Source organism: Oncorhynchus nerka, linkage group LG28 (assembly GCF_034236695.1).
Source record: "Oncorhynchus nerka isolate Pitt River linkage group LG28, Oner_Uvic_2.0, whole genome shotgun sequence".
Taxonomy (NCBI): Eukaryota; Metazoa; Chordata; class Actinopteri; order Salmoniformes; family Salmonidae; genus Oncorhynchus; species Oncorhynchus nerka.
The window spans coordinates 25203515-25224930 of NC_088423.1; the positions used below are offsets into that span (position 1 = coordinate 25203515).

At 41.5% G+C, this 21416-nt stretch overlaps 1 protein-coding gene across 1 annotated transcript in view; it reads right to left on the minus strand.

Moving 5' to 3' along the window:
• Nucleotides 1–21416, minus strand: part of LOC115113045 (collagen alpha-1(XXI) chain-like) — a 65373-nt gene that overhangs the window by 19733 nt on the left and 24224 nt on the right. The window contains exons 8-16 of the mRNA XM_029640247.2: nt 16782–16871; nt 15684–15746; nt 4282–4335; nt 4134–4187; nt 3890–3943; nt 3369–3422; nt 2701–2754; nt 2560–2613; nt 550–603 (exon numbers count right to left, since the gene is read on the minus strand). Coding sequence (XP_029496107.1) covers nt 550–603; nt 2560–2613; nt 2701–2754; nt 3369–3422; nt 3890–3943; nt 4134–4187; nt 4282–4335; nt 15684–15746; nt 16782–16871 — 531 coding nt within the window. The remainder of the gene's footprint in view (nt 1–549; nt 604–2559; nt 2614–2700; nt 2755–3368; nt 3423–3889; nt 3944–4133; nt 4188–4281; nt 4336–15683; nt 15747–16781; nt 16872–21416) is intronic.

Below are 21416 nucleotides of genomic sequence, written 5' to 3' on the forward strand. Positions count from 1 at the left end.
TAAAGAAGCTCATTGGATGTTCTGGCAAACCAAATGGCTTACAGCCCTGTGGATCAACTGACTCATTCTCGAACATTTTAGTTCCATCACTCATCTTGTGTGGCTAAATCGGCAAAACTGCCCATTAATGGGGATACCCTTGCGTAAAACTTTATTTTTCAGATAAAAAAAATGTCTGTCCCCAAATGACTAACATTTTTCCAATTAGCTGTGTTCCCAGCATCACATAAAGTTATGTATTTCCATAATAGGGTTAATATCCTGGGATGAACTACAGGGGAACCACTCCAAATGTACTAGCTGTCAGAAAAACTCATGTTCCATGGTGTCTGCTTTGATTCAAATAGCCCCAGATGACCAAGACTGTTTTGGATATCTCCTGCTAAAGTCAAGGAACTTGTTTTATTTGAGGGGGTGGGGGGGCAATTCTGGAATTTTTCCTATTATAGAAACCCAAGCACAGAATAAAATACACCATTTAGAGTGCATTGGAATGTAAAGTCTAAATAAGCAATGGTTAAAGAAAGTATATAAGTGTTCATGACTTACAAGATGTCCCTCTCGTCCGTCTAGACCAGGTATGCCAGCTGCTCCAACTTCTCCCTATTGATTAAAATAATGCATTGAAATATCATAAACACAGACATCATGCCTAATATTTCAGTGTACCCATTACAGGTACAGCTCAAAAGAGATAGCAGCACTCAATCATGTATTTAGTCATTGGATATTGTCTCAACTATCTTTGATACATAACGTTAGCAGTAGATGAGGTATCAGTGTGTTTCTACAGGATTATCTCTCCATTTATCCATGATGTCAAGCCATGATTTGCAACAAACTGCCAATCTAAAGACATTAGGAACATACAATGAATAACTACTGTTTTAAAAGGTGCTATATGTGAGAAGAAAAAAAAAGAATATAAATCCAGAATTTATAACGCAGACACAACATCCTAAATGATGATGAACTGCTGTTAAGATAATGAAAACCATGTGTCAGAGAAACCTGGAAACATCAATGACGGCTAAGCTGAGAAGGAACAAGAAGAAACACTGGTGCTAACCCATTTACAGATCACAATGGTGCTAACCCATTTACAGATCACAATGGTGCTAACCCATTTATAGATCACAATGGTGCTAACCCATTTACAGATCACAATGGTGCTAACCCATTAATAGATCACTATGGTGCTAACCCATTTATAGATCACAATGGTGCTAACCCATTAATAGATCACTATGGAGCTAACCCATTTATAGATCACAATGGTGCTAACCCATTTACAGATCACAATGGTGCTAACCCATTTACAGATCACAATGGTGCTAACCCATTAATAGATCACTATGGTGCTAACCCATTTACAGATCACAATGGTGCTAACCCATTTATAGATCACAATGGTGCTAACCCATTAATAGATCACTATGGTGCTAACCCATTTATAGATCACAATGGTGCTAACCCATTTACAGATCACAATGGTGCTAACCCATTTACAGATCACAATGGTGTTAACCCATTTACAGATCACAATATGTACTAACCCATTTATAGACCACAATGGTGCTAACCCGTGTATAGATCACAATGGTGCTAACCCATTTATAAATCACAATGGTGCTAACCCATTTATAGATCACAATGGTGCTAACCCATTTATAGATCACAATGGTGCTAACCCATTTATAGATCACAATGGTGCTAACCCATTTATAGATCACAATGGTGCTAACCCATTTACAGATCACAATGGTGCTAACCTATTTATAGATCTCACTGGTGCTAACCCATTTATAAATCACAATGGTGCTAACCCATTTACAGATCACAATGGTGCTAAGCCATTTATAAATCACAATGGTGCTAACCCATTTACAGATCACAATGGTGCTAACCCATTTATAAATCACAATGGTGCTAACCCATTTATAAATCACAATGGTGCTAACCCATTTATAGATCACAATGGTGCTAAGCCATTTATAAATCACAATGGTGCTAACCCATTTATAGATCACAATGGTGCTAAACCATTTATAAATCACAATGGTGCTAACCCATTTATAAATCACAATGGTGCTAACCCATTTATAGATCACAATGGTGCTAACCCATTTATAGATCACAATGGTGCTAACCCATTTACATATCACACTGGTGCTAACAGCAATAATAGATTTCCACTGTTGGGGAACTCCCAGACAATAACAGCAAATCCTTTGGGGGTCCAGTTCAGATCGACTATGCCAAGTCAACCTGATGGTCCATGTTTTCATACGTCAATCCCATCCCTCTGTAAGTTAACTTTTCTTTGATTAAATAAGACATCTCAGGCTTAAATCCACCCCCCAAAAAAACAAAAAATATAAAAACAACCTTGCACTTGACTTTTTCGACTTTTTTTTTAATTGAGTAAAAATGTACTTAATTGGTTTTCTCACCTAGCTATCTTAAGATGAATGTACTAACTATAAGTCTCTCTGGATAATAGCATTTGCTAAATTACTCAAAAGTAAATGTAAAATGATCAGTGACATAAAAACAAACCTTTTGACCGATTTGTCCTGGAAGTCCATTCTTTCCATCTCTTCCAGATAAACCCTGAGTTGAAGAATGGGAGAAAGAGAGATATTTTCAAACTTAAAGGCACATCAGCTCCTGGTTTGACACCAGAGTACCTATACGTACTGGTTCTCCCGGATGTCCTGCTGGCCCAGGGTGTCCCCTGCCTCCTTTTTCTCCCTGAAATCAGCAAATCATCAAGATTACCAATATTGAAAGGACCAATGAGGCTGTATACATTTGTCAATATATTTGTCAACTTGAAAGCCCAAGTAAGTTGCCTTTTAACTACTACCTAACCTATACTTTAAGCACAGAACATTGCACCTGTACATTGCACCTGTGCATAGCCCATCTGTACATAGCCCATCTGTAAATAGGCCATCCAACTACCTCATCCCCATACTGTTATTTTTTTTTTTGCTCCTTTGCACCCCAGTATCTCTACTTGCACATCTATCACTCCAGTGTTTAATTGCTAAATTGTCATTATTTCGCCACTATGGCCTATTTATCGCCTTACCTCCATTATCTTACCTCATTTGCACTCATTGTATATAGACTTTTTTATTGTGTTATTGACTGTATGTTTGTTTATTTCATGTGTAAATCTGTTGTTGTTTGTGTTGCACTGCTTTGCTTTATCTTGGCCAGGTCACAGTTATAAATGAGAACTTGTTCTCAACAGACCTGCCTGGTTAAATAAAGGTGAAAAAAAATATATATATATACTGTTAATTTAGCCACTATTGTATATAACCATGTGATAAATGCCAGTGTTGTGATATTCTTACCACTTGGCCATCTTTGCCGGAAAGTCCTGGTCCCCCTGAAAGACCTAAAGAGCCCTGGGAAAGAAATGAAATATACTGAATGTTTGATAACAAGTTATTAACATGCAACGCTCCTTACCTACCTTTCTCTGATCACATTTGATCAAGTGCCTACGGAAACTGAGGCAGTGAAAGTATTTGAAACTTTACCTATAACACCTGGATTAGCAAAATTACAAGTGACAATATGCTAAAAATAAAACAGACAGTGCCTCATAAAAAGAGCTGGTCTCTTGGATTCAAATGGAATTTTTATGTCCAATTTTTTACATTTTTTTATGTCCAACAATGAAAATGCAAAAAACAAATATATATATACATACTGTATATATTTATATATATTTTGCTCAGAAAACATGGGGCGTCAAATAAAACCACCCATGTGCCAAATTTGGCCCTCGGGCCGCCAGTTGGGAAACCCTGTTCTACAGAGAATCATACGTTTGATAACCTCATTCAGTGAAGCCACTTTTATGGCGTACCTTTTCACCTGCTTGGCCCGATGGCCCAGGTAATCCCGGAACCCCTCTTTCACCCTGAAAAGACAAGAGATTTATACATAAAATGTGTGTTTGATAAAATGGATTGTAGATTATTAGAAGTAGCTTTTGATCCGTACTCTGGAATCCAATCATTGGTGATATTGCTTAAAAGCAGGTCTTCAGTGTCATAAAATAGATCATGCCAATAAAACGTAATACTAATGCCCTTTTTTGACCTTCCTACCGAATCACCAGGCCGTCCTTGTTCTCCCTTGTTACCATCAACACCGCGTCGCCCCTGAAATAGTGAACAGAAAGAGCAGCTCCATTGATTTACCATCAAAAACCCTAGTCTGATAAAAACATGATTTGTTTTAGAGTGCAGCTGATACCTCTGTCCCAGTTGGACCCTGTGGCCCAGGAAATCCTCGGTTGCCAGAGATGCCCTTTATTTAAAAAAGCGGAGAGATGGGAAGTCATGAGATATTCACCCTTTATTAATGTTGCTCATAGATGAAACACATTTATCAGCTGTATGTTAAATTAAATTGCAACTTTTTAAAACATTCATACATACACCCTTCATAAGCTCTTTTTAAGGCTTATATACATAGATGCTTCAGAAGTCATTCATAAGGAAATGCTATATGAAGGGAAACAAAGGGGTTTTGAAACATTTGAGAAAGCATCAGATATAAGGACCTTTTATATCACTCTTCATGTAGTATTTTCTTTATTTCACCTTTATTTAACCAGGTAGGCCAGTTGAGAATAAGTTCTCATTTACAACTGCGACCTGGCCAAGAAAAAGCAAAGCAGTGCGACAAAAACAACAGCACAGAGTTACACATGTCTAAACTTATGACTGGTACTGTATATGTGATAGGGTTGTATAGACATTATGGGCAGTGAATATGTTGAATATCTGAAGAATACGTGGATAGAATAGTATATATACAGCAATAGTTCAATTGGATACTCCTTGACTAGAATACAGTATATACTGTACATACTGTATGAAGTGGGTAAAACAGTATGTAAACATTATTAAAGTGATCAGTGTTCCATTATTAAAGTGACCAGTGTTCCATGTCTATAGACATAGGGGAGAAGCCTCTAAGGTGTAGGGTTGAGTCGGCTAGTGATGGCTATTTAACAATCTGATGGCCTTGAGATAGAAGCTGTTTTCAGTCTCTTGGTCCCAGCTTTGATGCACCTCCAACGCCCTCGCCTTCTGGATGATAGCGGGGTGAAAATCCCTTGGCTCGGGTGGATGAAGTCCTTTTTTATCTTTTTTGGCCTTCTTGTGACAGCTGGTGCTGTAGATGTCCTGGAGGGCAGGCAGTGTGCCCCAGGTGATTCATTGGGGTGACCGCACCAACCTCTGGAGAGCCCTGCGGTTACGGACTGTGCAGTTGCCGTACCAGACGGTAATACAGCCCGAAAGGATGCTCACAATCGTACAACTGTAAAAGTTTGTGACGGTTTTAGGAGCCAAGGCGAATTTCTTCAGCCTCCTGAGGTTGAAGAGGAGCTGTTGCTCCTTCTTCACCACACTGTCTGTGTGGGTGGACGATTTCAGATTGTCAGTTATCTCAGATTTGCTTTGTTAAAGTCCCCAGCTACAAATTCGGCCTCGGGATATGTGGCATATAGTTTACACAAAGTCCAGTGCAGTTCCTTAAGAGCCGTTGTGGTATTTGCTTGTGAGGTATTCTAGGTCAAATGAACAAAAGGACTGTTCCTGTACGTTACCACAAGCACACCATGAGTAGTTAATAATGAAACATACACCTCTGCTTTTATTCTGCCCGGAGAGTTCTTTATTCCTGTCTGCGCAATGTACTGAGAACCCAGCTGGCTGTACGGATGGGGACAGTATATCCGGAGAGGGCCATGATTCCGTGAAACAGAGTATGTTACAGTCCCTGATGTCTCTCTGGAAGGAGATCCTCACCCTGAGCTCGTCTACTTTACTGTCCAGGGACTGAACATTAGCGAGTAATATACCCGGGAGCGGTGGAGGAAGGTGCACGCCTCCTGAGTCAGACTAAAAGTAAACTCTGAATACCTCTTCTCTGCCCGCGGCGTCTTGGAGCAACCTCTGTGATAAGTTCAGTAGAGTTGGGTGGTACGAACAAAGGATCCAATTCAAGAAAGTTTAATTTCTGGTCAAAATGCTGGTGAGTTACCGCCACCCTGATATCCAGAAGTTATTTCTGGCTGTATGTAATAACGCAAAAAACTGTCTGGGCTTACAATTCTGCATGGATCTTTACCCTTAGTGTTATGGGAAACTAGGCTACTGTACAGGGTACAGTGCCAATTCTGTAATGTATTTTACACTTTCACACCCATACTTGATTACCCTGCAAGTGGGCACCATTTGTTTATTTAATGTACAGTAATTGTGCCGACAAATTCATTGAGGAATATGTTAGGGTTGTCCGAATAAGATAATTATTCTCTACATAATTGCTCAATTCTATTTAATGACTCAAAACACTAAACGATGTTTACTGAACTCAAAGATTCTTAGTTGCTAAGGACGTTAACATATGCAATAAAACAGCCCCCGTGTTTTGGAATAACCTCAAATGTAACATCTGCCCTAACTTCAGTGGTAGGATGACATGTACGGGTTTCATTGTTACATAGTGTAGAATTTGAAATAAACTGATATCTTTCCTCTGATTACAAGTGATGACTTCACAAAACACTTGTGAAAGACACTCTCTCATCACTTTATTGCACTTTTGGAGGAAGATTTGCTTCAACAATGCACTGCCAGTATTCAAAGGCCACAGTATGTTCACAAAGAACATATTGTACTGTAAACTGGTCTACACTTCTCATGACCTCTGTCATCAGTAGAGATCAGTATTGAGTGCAAGTTGAACACCCCACACCAATTTACAGTATATCAAAGCCTCTAATGGAAAAAGCAATGAAAATATATGACTTCAAAATGTCATCCGAACAGCGAGTTGATACATAGTTCATTGACAGAAAACAATGAACAAATTGAAGTCATGAAAATGACTGAAACAATAGGTCTTTTATCCATGATATAGTTTAGGCAGAAAAGAACACAACTTGACCTTGAATAATGATGATATTCAAAAATGTAATTCATATGCCACTTGGGCAAACAATACTGAAAGATTACAGGGCGGTTTCCCGGACACAGATCAAGCCTAGTCCTAACCTAAAAATGACTTTCAATGGAGATTCTCCACTGAGCTTGCTTTTTAGTCAAGGACTAGGCTAAATCTGTGTCCGGGTAACCAGCCCCACAAGTTCAGTGTGATAGTAATAGAGCTGGTACAAGCAAACAAGTAATATCAGAAAAAGTGCCACTCATGTTTTCTGTTACTGAATTTCAAAGTTATTATGTGAGTATTGGGTCGGCAGGGTAGCCTAGTGGTTAGAGCGTTGGACTAGTAACCGGAAAGGTTGCAAGTTCAAACCCCCAAGCTGACAAGGTACAGATCTGTCGTTCTTCCCCTGAACAAGCAGTTAACCCGCTGTTCCTAGGCCGTCATTGAAAATAAGAATTTGTTCTTAACTGATTTGCCTGGTTAAATAAAGGTAAAATATATATATATTTTTTTAAATTCACGCAGAGACTGTTACCTTTCATGCTCAGCAGTTTCAACGAAATCTGACTGCTAACGCACAAACACCTTCTAAATCAAGTTACAAGATTTATCCTGTCACAGTGACGGTTCCCCTGCAAGGTACGATATACTGTACTCTTTCATGGAAACAATGACCATGCATTCCCCTAAAACATTTGCTTCATTCATACAAATGTAATATTCCCCTCAAGGTCTTCATCATGTTTCCATCATAGCTAGCAATCTCAACACACTCTAAGTGGTCTATTCTCAATTAATTCCGGTAAGACAATTCCGCTCCAACACAAAGAAACCACATACCAACATAGAGCGAAGATATGTAGGCACTTTATCATTAACCTAGACACTGTACTGTATGTCAGAGCGACATTCACCTTCACAAATGAAATGACACATTCTTCTCTTTTTCTTTCTGTTTGATATTACAGAGCATCTCAGGGAGGACATGCTTCAATGACTATCTTCGTGGTCTGTTTCATAATCATTATATTCAGACTAAAGGCCACTTAACATATAATCAGGTGAAGACCCAATGTTTCAATATCTTCAGTGGCAACCAGACCACTATATCAAAGTCTACTCTCAGTCTCTGCAGATATACTGCATGTTAAAAAAAACTGTGGCAGCAATGATTACTTACATTTGACTACGATCTATTCTAGATAATGTAGATCTGGACGTATTATTTAATACACAAAGCTTTCCTTCAAATAATGATATATGAATGGGCTCCATCTGGCCCTCCTCATGAGCCCAGTTATCACACCAGTAGGAGTAACAAAGTTTCTCCTGCCTCCCAGTAGGAAGCAACAGCCTTTAGAGTTAGCCAAGTGCTCTTGCCAAGTACTGTACTTTACTGAAGAAATAAGGCCCAAGGGGGTGTGGTACAGTTGAAGTCAGAAGTTTACATACACTTAGGTTGGAGTCATTAAAACTCATTTTTCAACCACTCCACAAATTTCTTGTTAACAAACAATAGTTTTGGTTAGGACATCTACTTCTTGCATGACACAAGTAATTTTTCCAACAATTGTTTGCAGACAAATTATTTCACTTATAGTTCACTGTTTCACAATTCCAGTGGGTCAGAAGTTTACATAGACTAAGTGACTGTGCCTTTAAACAGTTTTGAAAAATCCAGAAAATTATGCCATGGCTTTAGAAGCTTCTGATAGGCTAATTTACATCATTTGAGTGAATTGGAGGCGTACCTGTGTATGTATTTCAAGGCCTACCTTCAAACTCAGTGCCTCTTTGCTTGGCATCATGGGAAAATCAAAATCAATCAACAACACCTCTACAAGTCTGGTTCATCCTTGGGAGAAATTTCCAAAGGCCTGAAAGTACCACGTTCATCTGTACAAACAATAGTACGCAAGTATAAACACCATGGGACCACGCAGCCGTCATATCGCTCAGAAAGAAGATGTGTTCTGTCTCCTAGAGATGAATGTACTTTGGTGCGAAAGTGCAAATCAATCCCAGAACAACAGCAAAGGACCTTGTGAAGATGCTGGAGGAAACAGGTACAAAAGTATCTATATCCACAGTAAAACGAGTCCTATAACATAACAAAGCCAGACTACGGTTTGCAACTGCACATGGGGACAAAGATCATACTTTTTGGAGAAATTTCCTCTGGTCTGATAAAACAAAAATAGAACTGTTTGGCCATAATGACCATCGTTATGTTTGGAGGAAAAAGGGGGAGGCTTGCAAGCAGAAGAACACCATCCCAACCGTGAAGCACGGGGTGGCAGCATCATGTTGTGGGGGTGCTTTGCTGCAGGAAGGACTGGTGCATTTCACAAAATAGATGGCTTCATGAGGATGGAAAATTACGTGGATATATTGAAGCAACATCTCAAGACATCGGTCAGGAAGTTAAAGCTTGGTCACAAATGGGTCTTCCAAATGGACAATGACCCCAAGCATACTTCCAAAGTTGTGGCAAAATGGCTTAAGGACAACAGTCAAATTATTGGAGTGGCCATCACAAAGCCCTGACCTCAATCCCATAGAAAATGTGTGGGCAGAACTGAAAAAGCATGTGCGAGCAAGGAGGCCTACAAACCTGACTCAGTTACACCAGCTCTGTCAGGAGGAATGGGCCAAAATTCACCCAACTTGTTGTGGGAAGCTTGTGGAAGGCTACCCGATACATTTTACCCAAGTTAAACAATTTAAAGGCAATGCTACCAAATACTAATTGAGTGTATGTAAACTTCTGACCCACTGGGAATGTGATGAAAGAAATAAAAGCTGAAATAAATGATTCTCTACTATTATTCTGGCATTTCACATTCTTAAAATAAAGTGGTGATCCTAACTGACCTAAAACAGGGAATGTTTACTAGGATTAAATGTCAGGAATTGTGAAAAACTGAGTTTAAATGTATTTGGCTAAGGTGTATGTAAATTTCCAACTTCAACTGTATATAAAATCGAGCACAGAGCCATGCAATCTCCATAAACAAACATTGGCAGTAGAATGGTCTTACTGAAGACCTCAGTGACTTTCAACTTTCAACCTCAGACTCACATTAAGCATCTCCAATCCAAAATTAAATCTAGAATCGGCTTCCTATATCGCAACAAAGCATCCTTCACTCATGCTGCCAAACATACCCTTGTAAAACTGACCATCCTACCAATCCTCGACTTCGGTGATGTCATCTATAAAATAGCCTCCAACACTCTACTCAACAAACTGGATGCAGTCTATCACAGTGCCATCTGTTTTGTCACCAAAGCCCCATACACTACCCACCATTGCGACCTGTACGCTCTCGTTGGTTGACCCTCGCTTCATACTCGTCGCCAAACCCACTGGCTACAGGTTATCTACAAGTCTCTGCTAGGTAAAGCCCCACCTTATCTCAGCTCACTCGTCACCATAGCAGCAGGCGCTCCAGTAGGTATATCTCACTGGTCACCCCCAAAGCCAATTCCTCCTTTGGTCGTCTTCCCTTCCAGTTCTCTGCTGACTGGAACAAATTGCAAAAATCTCTGAAGCTGGAGACTCACATCTCCCTCACTAGCTTTAAGCACCAGCTGTCAGAGCAGTTTACAGATCACTGCACCTGTACTTAGCCTATCTGTAAACAGCCCATCTATCCACCTACCTCATCCCCATACTGGTATTTATTTATTTATTTTGCTCCTTTGCACCTCCGTATCTCTACCTGCACATTCATCTTCTGCCGATCTACCATTCCAGTGTTTAATTGCTATATTGTAATTATTTCGCCACCATGGCCTATTTATTTCCTTAACTTACCTTACTTGCACTCATTGTATATATACTTTTTGTTTTCTTTTGTTCTACTGTATTATTGACTGTATGTTTTGTTTATTCCACGTGTAACTCTGTGTTGTTGTATGTGTCGAATTGCTACGCTTTATCTTGGCCAGGTCGCAGTTGCAAATGAGAACTTGTTCTCAACTAGCCTACCTAGTTAAATAAAGGTGAAATAAAACATTTTTTTAAACGTCATAGGATTCCACCTTTCCAACAAGTCAGCTTGTAAAATTTCTGCCCTGCTAGAGCTGCCCGGTCAGCTGTTATTGTTTGGTGAAAATGTCTAGGAGCAACAACGGCTCAGTCGCGAAGTGGTAGGCCACACAAGCTCACAGAACGTGATCACCTATCTGTCCTCGGTTGCAACACTCACATCCAAGTTACAAACTGCCTCTGCAAGCAATGTCAGTACAATAACTGTTTGTCGGGAGCTTCATTAAATGGGTTTCCATGGCTGAGCAGCCACACACAAGCCTAAGATCACTATGCGCAATGTCAAGCATCGGCTGGAGTGGTGTAAAGCTCACCACCATTTGACTCTGGAGCAGTGGAAACACGTTCTCTGGAGTGATGAATCACGCTTCACCATCTGGCAGTCCGACAAACTAATCTGGGTTAGGCGGATGCCATTAGAACGCTACCTGCCCCAATGCATAGTGCCAACCGTAAGGTTTGGTGGAGGAGGAATAATGGTCTGGAGCTATTTTTCATCGTTGGTGCTAGGCTCCTTAGTTCCAGTGAAGGGAAATCTTAACTCAGCATCACAATGACATTCTAGACAATTCTGTGCTTCCAACTTTGTGGCAACAGTTCGGGGAAGGCCCTTTCCTGTTTCAGCATGACAAGATCGAGATTGTGGTGGAATAACTTGACTTTGCCTGTACAGAGGCCTGACCTCAACCCCATCTAACACCTTTGGGATGAATTGGAACGCCAACTGCGAGCCAGGCCTAGTCGCCCAATATCAGTGCCCAACCTTACTAATGCTTTTGTGGCTGAATGGAAGCAAGTCCCCATTCCAACATCTAATGGAAACCCTTCCGAGAAGAGTGGAGGCTGTTATAGCAGCAAAGAGGGGAACAACTACATATTAATGCCCATGATTTTGGAATGAGATGTTCGATGAGTAGGTGTCCACATACTTTTGTTCGCCTATAAAATGGCGCGGAGAACATGGCTAACATTTTACATTCTCCCAACCAATTGTGCAATTTTTATTTTTTAAATTGCGTTTTGTGTGACTTATTTTTTTACTTATTGTGTACATAATGTTACTGCTACTGTCTCTTATGACTGAAAATAACTTCTGGACATCAGAAAAGCGATTACTCACCGCAGACTGGAAGAAACCTTTAACGATTCGGAGGAGAAGAATATCTTGCTTTGACTGGAACAGGCCCAGATCCACGCCTTTTGCGTGAAGAAAAGACGCTGGAAAAGGGGACGCAGATCGGGGATCCTTCTGAGAAGCCGGAGGCAAGCAAGTAAACTCCCAATGCCTTCCATTCTATGTATGGCCGAAAATTATCCTACCAACGGGACATTAAAAACTGTAACATCTTGTTTTACAGAGATGTGGCTGAGCAAAGAAACGGACAATATAGAGCTGGTGGGATTTTCCATGCACAGGCAGAACAGAGACGCTACTGCTGGTTAGAAGAGGGGTGGGGGTGTGTGTCTTTTTGTCAATAACAGCTGGTAATAATCTGGATGCTTATAAGAAATCCCGCTATGCCCTCAGACGAACCATGAAACAAACAAAGCGTCAATACAGGATTAAGATTGAATCCTACTACACTGGCTCTGACGCTCGTCGGATGTGACAGGGCTTGAAAACTATTACGGACTACAAAGAGAAACCCAGACGCGAGCTGTCCAGTGATGCGAGCCTACCAGACGAGCTAAATGCTTTTTATGCTCGCTTCGAGGCAAGCAACACTGAAGCATGCACGAGAGCACCAGCTGTTCTGTGAATGTTGACCTTTAAACAGGTCAACATTCACAAAACCGCTGGGCCAGATGGATTAGCAGGACTTGGATTACCAGTACACAAAGCATGCACGGACCAACTGTCAAGTGTCTTCACTGACATTTTCAACCTCTCCCTGACCGAGTCTGTAATACCTACAAGTTTCAAGCAGACCACCTATAGTCCCTGTGCCCAAGGAAGCGAAGGTAACCTGGCTAAATGATTACTGCCCCGTGGCACTCACGTCGGTAGCCATGAAGTGCTTTGAAAGGCTGGTCATGGCTCAAATCAACAGCATCATCCCGGACACCCTAGACCCACTCCAATTCGCATACCGCACAAACAGATCCACAGATGACACAATCTCAATGGCACTCCACACCGCCCATTCTCACCTAGAAAAAAGGAACACCTATGTGAGAATGCTGTTCATCGACTACAGCGCAGCGCTCAACACCATAGTGGTCATGAAGTTCATCATTAAGCTAAGGACTCTGGGACTAAACACCTCCCTCTGCAACTGGATCCTGGACTTCCTGATGGGCCACCACCAGCTGGTAAGAGTAGGTAACAATACGTCTGCCACGCTGATCCTTAACACTGGGGCCCATCAGGGGGCCCATCAGGGGTGTGTACTTAGTTCCCTCCTGTATTCCCTGTTCACCCACAACTGCGTGGCCAAACACGACTCCGACACCATCATTAAGTTTGCTGACGACACAACGGCGGCAGGCCTGATCACCGACAATGATGAGACGGCCTATAGGGAGGAGGTCAGAGACCTGGCAGTGTGATGCCAGGACAACAACCTCTCCCTCAACGTGAGCAAGACAAAGGAGCTGATCGTGGACTACAGGAAAAGGCGGGCCCTACAGGCCCCCATTAACATCGATGGGGCTGTAGTGGAGCGGGTCGAGAGTTTCAAGTTCCTTGGTGTCCACATCACCAACTAACTATCATGGTCCAAACATACCAAGACAGTCGTGAAGAGGGCATGACAAAACCTTTTCCCCTCAGGAGAGGGCCCCCAGATCCTCAAAAGGTTCTACAGCTGTACCCTCGAGAGCATCCTGACCGGTTGCATGGTATGTTGCCTGGTATGGCAACTGCTCGGCATCTGACTGTAAGGCGCTACAGAGGGTAGCGCGAACGGCCCAGTACATCACTGTGGCCAAGCTTCCTGCCATTCAGGACCTTATTAATAGGCGGTGTCAGAGGAAAGCCCATAAAATTGTCAGAGACTCCAGTCACCCAAGTTATAGACTCTTTTCTCTGCTACCGCACAGAAAGCGGTACCGGAACGCCAAGTCTAGGACCAAAAGGCTCCTCAACAGCTTCTACTTCCAAGCCATTAGACTGCTGAACAATTCATAAAAATCGCCACCGGACAATTTACATTGACAACCCCCCCATCTTGTACACTGCTGCTACTCACTGTTTGTTTGTTACCTATGCATAGTCACTTCGCCCCCACCTACATGTACAGATTACCTCAACTAGCCTGTATCCCTGCACACTGACTCTGTACCGGTGCACCCTGTATATAGCCTCATTATTGTTATTCTTATTGTGTTACTTTTTTATTATTACTTTTTATTTTAGCCTAAATATTTTCTTCTTCTTGAACTGCACTGTTGGTTAAGGGCTAAGGGCTTGTAAGTAAGCATTTCACAGTAAAGTCTACACTTGTTGAATTTGGCGCATGTGGCAAATAAAGTTTGATTTGATATAGTATAAACCACTTTTCCTTTCATTTTAAAAACGTGGAAATACCCTGGAATCCTTGACAGGCAAATCCTATTGGAGAAAGGGTGCCATTAGCACAGCTATGTACATTACATTTACATTTAAGTCATTTAGCAGACGCTCTTATCCAGAGCGACTTACAAATTGGTGCGTTCACCTTAAGACATCCAGTGGAACAGCCACTTTACAATAGTGCATCTAAATCTTTTAAGGGGGGTGAGAAGGATTACTTTATCCTATCCTAGGTATTCCTGAAAGAGGTGGGGTTTCAGGTGTCTCCGGAAGGTGGTGATTGACTCCGCTGTCCTGGCGTCGTGAGGGAGTTTGTTCCACCATTGGGGGGCCAGAGCAGCGAACAGTTTTGACTGGGCTGCGCGGGAACTGTACTTCCTCAGTGGTAGGGAGGCGAGCAGGCCAGAGGTGGATGAACGCAGTGCCCTTGTTTGGGTGTAGGGCCTGATCAGAGCCTGGAGGTACTGAGGTGCCGTTCCCCTCACAGCTCCGTAGGCAAGCACCATGGTCTTGTAGCGGATGCGAGCTTCAACTGGAAGCCAGTGGAGAGAGCGGAGGAGCGGGGTGACGTGAGAGAACTTGGGAAGGTTGAACACCAGACGGGCTGCGGCGTTCTGGATGAGTTGTAGGGGTTTAATGGCACAGGCAGGGAGCCTAGCCAACAGCGAGTTGCAGTAATCCAGACGGGAGATGACAAGTGCCTGGATTAGGACCTGCGCTGCTTCCTGTGTGAGGCAGGGTCGTACTCTGCGGATGTTGTAGAGCATGAACCTACAAGAACGGGCCACCGCCATGATGTTAGTTGAGAACGACAGGGTGTTGTCCAGGATCACGCCAAGGTTCTTAGCGCTCTGGGAGGAGGACACAATGGAGTTGTCAACCGTGATGGCGAGATCATGGAACGTACTGAAATGTACTGTGCATCTCTCCAGGTGTGCCCTTGAACCGTTACAACTGAATTATCTTGATATTCAAGAGCTCCAATTGGCATCTGACTGATTTGAATACCCATTCAACAATGTCCCATATAGCAGTGCATCCATTATTGATACATTGATTTTCTCCAAAGATTCTGATGAGTGTTGAGTGAGTGGATGTTTGAATATAAAATGATGGAGTACTCACAGGCTTACCATCAGCACCAGCAGGACCAGCTTGACCGGACCTTCCCATTGTTCCTGCTTCCCCCTGAAAGAGAAAACAGCAGCTTATTGACTGGACCATTTGGACCTTAAAACAATGCAAGTGCACCACTCGTGAAACCGTTGAACTACTCAGAAACCGTTTTTCGATTGCATGCTGCAAATTGTTTTAAAACATGTTCTTTGTGAGGAGCATCAAACAGTAATGGTTTTGACCTTTCCTGGAAAATGTTATGTCACGGCTTTACTGACTATCAGTAAAACACATATTTCCAAGTGCATGTCTCAGCAGGATAGGTTTAACTTGACTTTATTCAAGATGCTATTTATTACAATTCCTGTTAATATATCAGCCCAAAATGTCCATCTGTGAACCAGCCATGCTTGTAGCATTTTGGATCTACCATCAAAACCTTGTTGAGCAATCTTTTCCTGTGGAAAAACAGGATTTGCACCCATGCATGACCATGCACTTATAAACACAAACATGTCTGAAACCTTGTACACTCTTATAGAATAAATGGACCAGTTGCTATGGTAATATTGCTTAAAGGTACGCTACTTCAAAGCTTTAGTGTTAGTTTTAACATTTTATAATTATTTGGCACATGCTCTGTGAACCATGAAATGGGTCACAGAGCATTTTATTTTGTGGCCCATTTCAGTAAATGTAATTTTTCCTAGAAGCCAGTCTGTTTCTACTTTTAGTCAACGTGTCATTCTTTTGCCAAACAGTCTGGAACTAGTCCTATTATTTCCATCAATAAGGACGTAGGACAGTGGGGCAGGTGTTATTGATAACATCTCCCAACCACAACCCAATCATATGCATTGCTGTCACCTTGATGTACTGTAGGCAGACAGCCACATCTGCTTCAACCTTATCTTTCTACTTGGCTGTACTTACATGATGTTGGACGAATTGTTCATGCGGGGAGACAAAACATTTAGTTACAAAACTGTTCAAATGTGGAATGCTTTCGAAGTGTATTTGATTTGCACAGCAGCATGTTCCGGATGGAAGGAAGTGACACTGGATTTAAAAACTGGCAAGTCTCGGGGTGTAAGCCTTCTGACTGACCTTAATGCCTGGAAGGCCAGGGGGTCCGGGAGGACAGGTACAGGGTTCTGGAGTGGGGTCCACGTCTATATCACCAGGGCCGTTTGCACACTGGAATAAACAAGAAACACATCATTCACTAATCACACATTACATAGCTTTCACTAAGCTATACTATTAATCAATTATTTATCTGATTTCCTGCTAACAGACACTCTCAGACAACAGAAGCCAAGAGAGTGCGTTCAGTTCATGTCTCTTAGCAGCAGCCTTATCTTTTAGCTTTCAGCAGCCCAGAAGCATTGACACAGCAGACACTACCAACAAAATGACTTTGTAAACGTTCAGTTGAAGTTGGAAGTTTACATACACCTTTGCCAAATACATTTAAACTCAGCTTTTCACAATTCCTGACATTTAATCATAAATTCCCTGTTTTAGGTCAGTTAGGATCACCACTTTATTTTAAGAATGTGGAATGTCAGAATAATAGTAGAGAGAATTATTTATTTCAGCTTTTATTTCTTTCATCACATTCCCAGTGGGTCAGAAGTTTACATACAATCAATAAGTATTTGGTAGCATTGTTTTTAAATTGTTTAACTTGGGTCAAACGTTTCGGGTAGCCTCAAGCTTCCCACAATAAGCTGGCTGAATTTTGGCCCATTCCTCCTGACAAAGCTGGTGTAACTGAGTCAGGTTTGTTGGCCTCCTGGCTCACACACACTTTTTCAGTTCTTCCCACAAATGTTCTATAGGATGTGGTCAGGGCTTTGTGATGGCCACTCCAATACCTTGACTTTGTTGTCCTTACGCCATTTTCCACAACTTTGGAAGTATGCTTGGGGTCATTGTCCATTTGGAAGACCCATTTGCGACCAAGCTTTAACTTCCTGACTGATGTCTTGAGATGTTGCTTCAATATATCCACGTAATTTTCCACCCTCATGATGCCATCTATTTTGTGAAGTGCACCAGTCCCTCCTGCAGCAAAGCACTCCCACAACATGATGCTGCCACCCCGTACTTCACAGTTGGGATGGTGTTCTTCGGCTTGCAAGCCTCCCCCTTTTTCCTCCAAACATAACAATGGTCATTATGGCCAAACAGTTCTATTTTTGTTTCATCAGACCAGAGTACATTTCTCCAATCTTTGTCCCCATGTGCAGTTGCAAACCGTAGGATTTTTTTATGGCGGTTTTGGAGCAGTGGCTTCTTCCTTGCTGAGCGGCCTTTCAGGTTATGTCAATATAGGACTTGTTTTACTGTGGATATAGATACTGTTGCCTCCAGCATCTGTTGCCTGCGCCTGTTGCCTCCAGCATCTTTTGCTGTTGTTCTGGGATTGATTTGCACTTTTTGCATCAAAGTACATCCATCTCTAGGAGACAGAACACATCTCCTTCCTGAGTCAGTTAAGAACAAATTCTTATTTTCAATGACAGCCTAGGAACAGTGGGTTAAATGCCTTGTTCAGGGGCAGAACAACAGATTTTTATCTCGTCAGTTAGGGGATTCGACCTTTCAGTTACAAGTCCAACGCTCTAACCACTAGGCTACCTGACGCCCCAGGTATGACGGCTGCGTGGTCCCATGGTGTCCATACTTGCGTACTATTGTTTGTACAGATGAATGTGATACCTACAGGCGTTTGGAAATTGCTCCCAAGGATGAACCATACTTGTGGAGGTCTACAATTGTTTTTCTGAGGTCTTGGCTGATTTCTTTTGACTTTCCCATGATGACAAGCAAAGAGGCACTGCGTTTGAAGGTAGGCCTTGAAATACATACACAGGTACACCTCCAATTGACTCAAATGATGTCAGAAGCTTCTAAAGCCATTACATCATTTTCTGGAATTTTCCAAGCTGTTTAAAGGCACAGTCAACTTAGTGTATGTAATCTTCTGACCCACAGGAATTGTGATACAGTGAATATAAGTGAAATAATCTGTCTGTAAACAATTGTTGGGAAAATGACTTGTGTCAAGCACAAAGTAGATGTCCTAACTGACTTGTCAAAACTATAGTTTGTTAACAAGAAATGTGTGGAGTGGTTGAAAAACAAGTTTTAATGACTCCAACCTAGTGTATGTAAATTTCCGACTTCAACTGTAGTTCTAGAGACAAGGGGCTATATTACACGTTTATAGCAAGAAACAAACACACCGTAGCTGTGTTTGAATACTCATACTAACCGCACTAACCATACTTTTTGTGATGTAAATTGAGTACAGTATGTAGTATGCTTATTGGTCATAGTATGGATAGAGTTAGTATGCTAAAAGTTCCTGGATGTCGTACTACCGTACATTTGCCAAAATACAAAGTATACACGCAGTGGACACTGTTTCCGTACTTTTAGGGCCCATAATGCAATTCTTCAAGAAATGGGCAGGTCTTCACAACATTTTCAGATTTGAAGAAAATGGCGGAAAAATATGTAGCCGAAGTCCGACGAGAGCGGATACAAATTAATTGCTTTAAATAATTACGACAAATGTTAAGAAAATGTTGAGCAATGTAATAAAGTAATGACTTTTTAAATGACTTACGCTACACGTTATGTTGGCTGACAATGTGTTGGCTACGCTATCCTTACGAACCGCATAGCATATCATTACATCAGTAGGTACTACCGGCAATGTTAGCTAGCTACCTCGTTAGTTGGCTGCTAATACACCGAACTTGCCAGTATATTAATTATATGCTATCTAAGTAACTACCCAAAGTTTATTGACTTAATTATTCACGTCAGTCTTAGCTAGGCGGTATAGTCGTTGTGCGTTCTCAATGGACAGAAATTAGCTCTGGCTATCAACTCCGATTACAGAGCACTCTCGTCTCAGTGTGCCAGAGCGCAGAATAACTCATTTATGAACGCTCAACACCCGTTTATAATGCCGGTGTCAGTGAACGTCAGCAAAAAAGCGAATTAAATTGTTGCCAGCAGCATAGTTACAGTCACCAACACTCTGGATAACATGAAAACAGTCTTACCAGCTTTGCTATGGTGAGTAAAATGGTTAGAGGGAGGTGTTTTCTAATTTGTGTCTGGAAGTAGCTAGCCAGTTAGCTTGTGTGCTTGACTGCAGTGCTGTTGTGATGGTCAGAACACTCGGAACAACCCTTACTCCTCAGCCAGTGTGTGCTCTGAATGCTCAGAGAGGGGAAACACTCAGAAGAAAGGAATGGACAATCTGACAACGCTCTGAATTTAAGAATTCCCAGCGCGCAGTCTGGCTCTCCAGATTGAATTTTCAAACACAAACATGTCTAGCTAGTAATTTGTTATGCTAACAAGCTAGCAAGAGGTTGCATAGCAACAGAATCAACTTCCGGTAGACAGGCGTAGCGCTAGTATGCTCAACTGAAAGGATAGCATTCTTTACAGTATACTAAAGTGAACTAATAGTATATAGTATGTAGTGTATACTCATTAAGTATGTAGAATACAGTATGTTACTATGGGTATTCAAACACAGCACTTTAATTAATTCAAATAAGTAAAGAATATTAGCTTAGACTCACTTACCCTGAAATCCATAAAATTCCATGTAACTACAGGTATGTGCAACCTAAGTGTGCCTAAACGCTATTACTGTGTGATTACAAAGCAGTTACTTTGTAACTACATGTTATTACAATGTTATAACTACAATTATTCCTGTGTAGTTACATAGGTATATGGGTAACTTAAGGTAAAGTGTTGTTGCAAAAGACCATGCAATAAAAGAAGTCTTACCTCTAGTGATGAAAATGAAACTAGGGGTTTCTTTGTAATAAAGCAAAGCCATCAGCCAAAATACATACCTCTCCATCCTGGAAATAAAAGGAGCGAGATTATGTCATTGAAGCACCTGGCAACCTGTAATCTCACCATAATAGACCAATCCATTAAGACAATAACACAGGTTGAATTGAAGGTCAATTAAGCATTGCAAGTCATGCCGGGAGTGACAGAAAGAGAGAGAGAGAGAGAGAGATGTTGGCATGCGGAGGTGTATTTTCAGTGCGTTGGTCTCTCTCTCTTTGTTGCTCCCAAACTGAAATCCAGAAACACAGATGCAAAACAATGGTCTGGCATTGTGGATTAGTAGTGAAATAAATAGCCAAGCCAGTGGAGCATTTGGCCACTGCTTCACAAACAGAATAAATAAAATGTTATTTGTCACATGCACCGAATACAACAGGTGTGGTAGACCTTACTGTGAAATGCTTACAAGCCCTTAACCAACAATGCCATTTTAAGCAAATAGAGTTAAGAAAATATTTACTAAATAAAGTAAAGTTAAAAAAAAAAGAAGTAAAGTAAGGAATAAATTAACAATAATGAGGCAATATACAGGGGATACCGGTACCAAGTCAAGGTGCGTGGGTACTGGTTAGTCGAGGTAATTTGTACATGTAGGTAGAGGTATAGTGACTATGCATAGATAATACACAACGAGTAGCAGCAGTGTAAAAACAAAGGGGGGTGGGTGGGGGGGTGGCCATTTGATTAATTGTTCAGCAGTTTTATGGCTTGGGGGTAGAAGCTGTTAAGGAGCCTTTTGGACCTAGACTTGGCACTCCAGTAACGCTTGCCGTGCGGTAGCAGAGAGAACAGTCTATGACCATTTTTGGGGCCTTCCTCTTACATCGCTTAGTATATAGG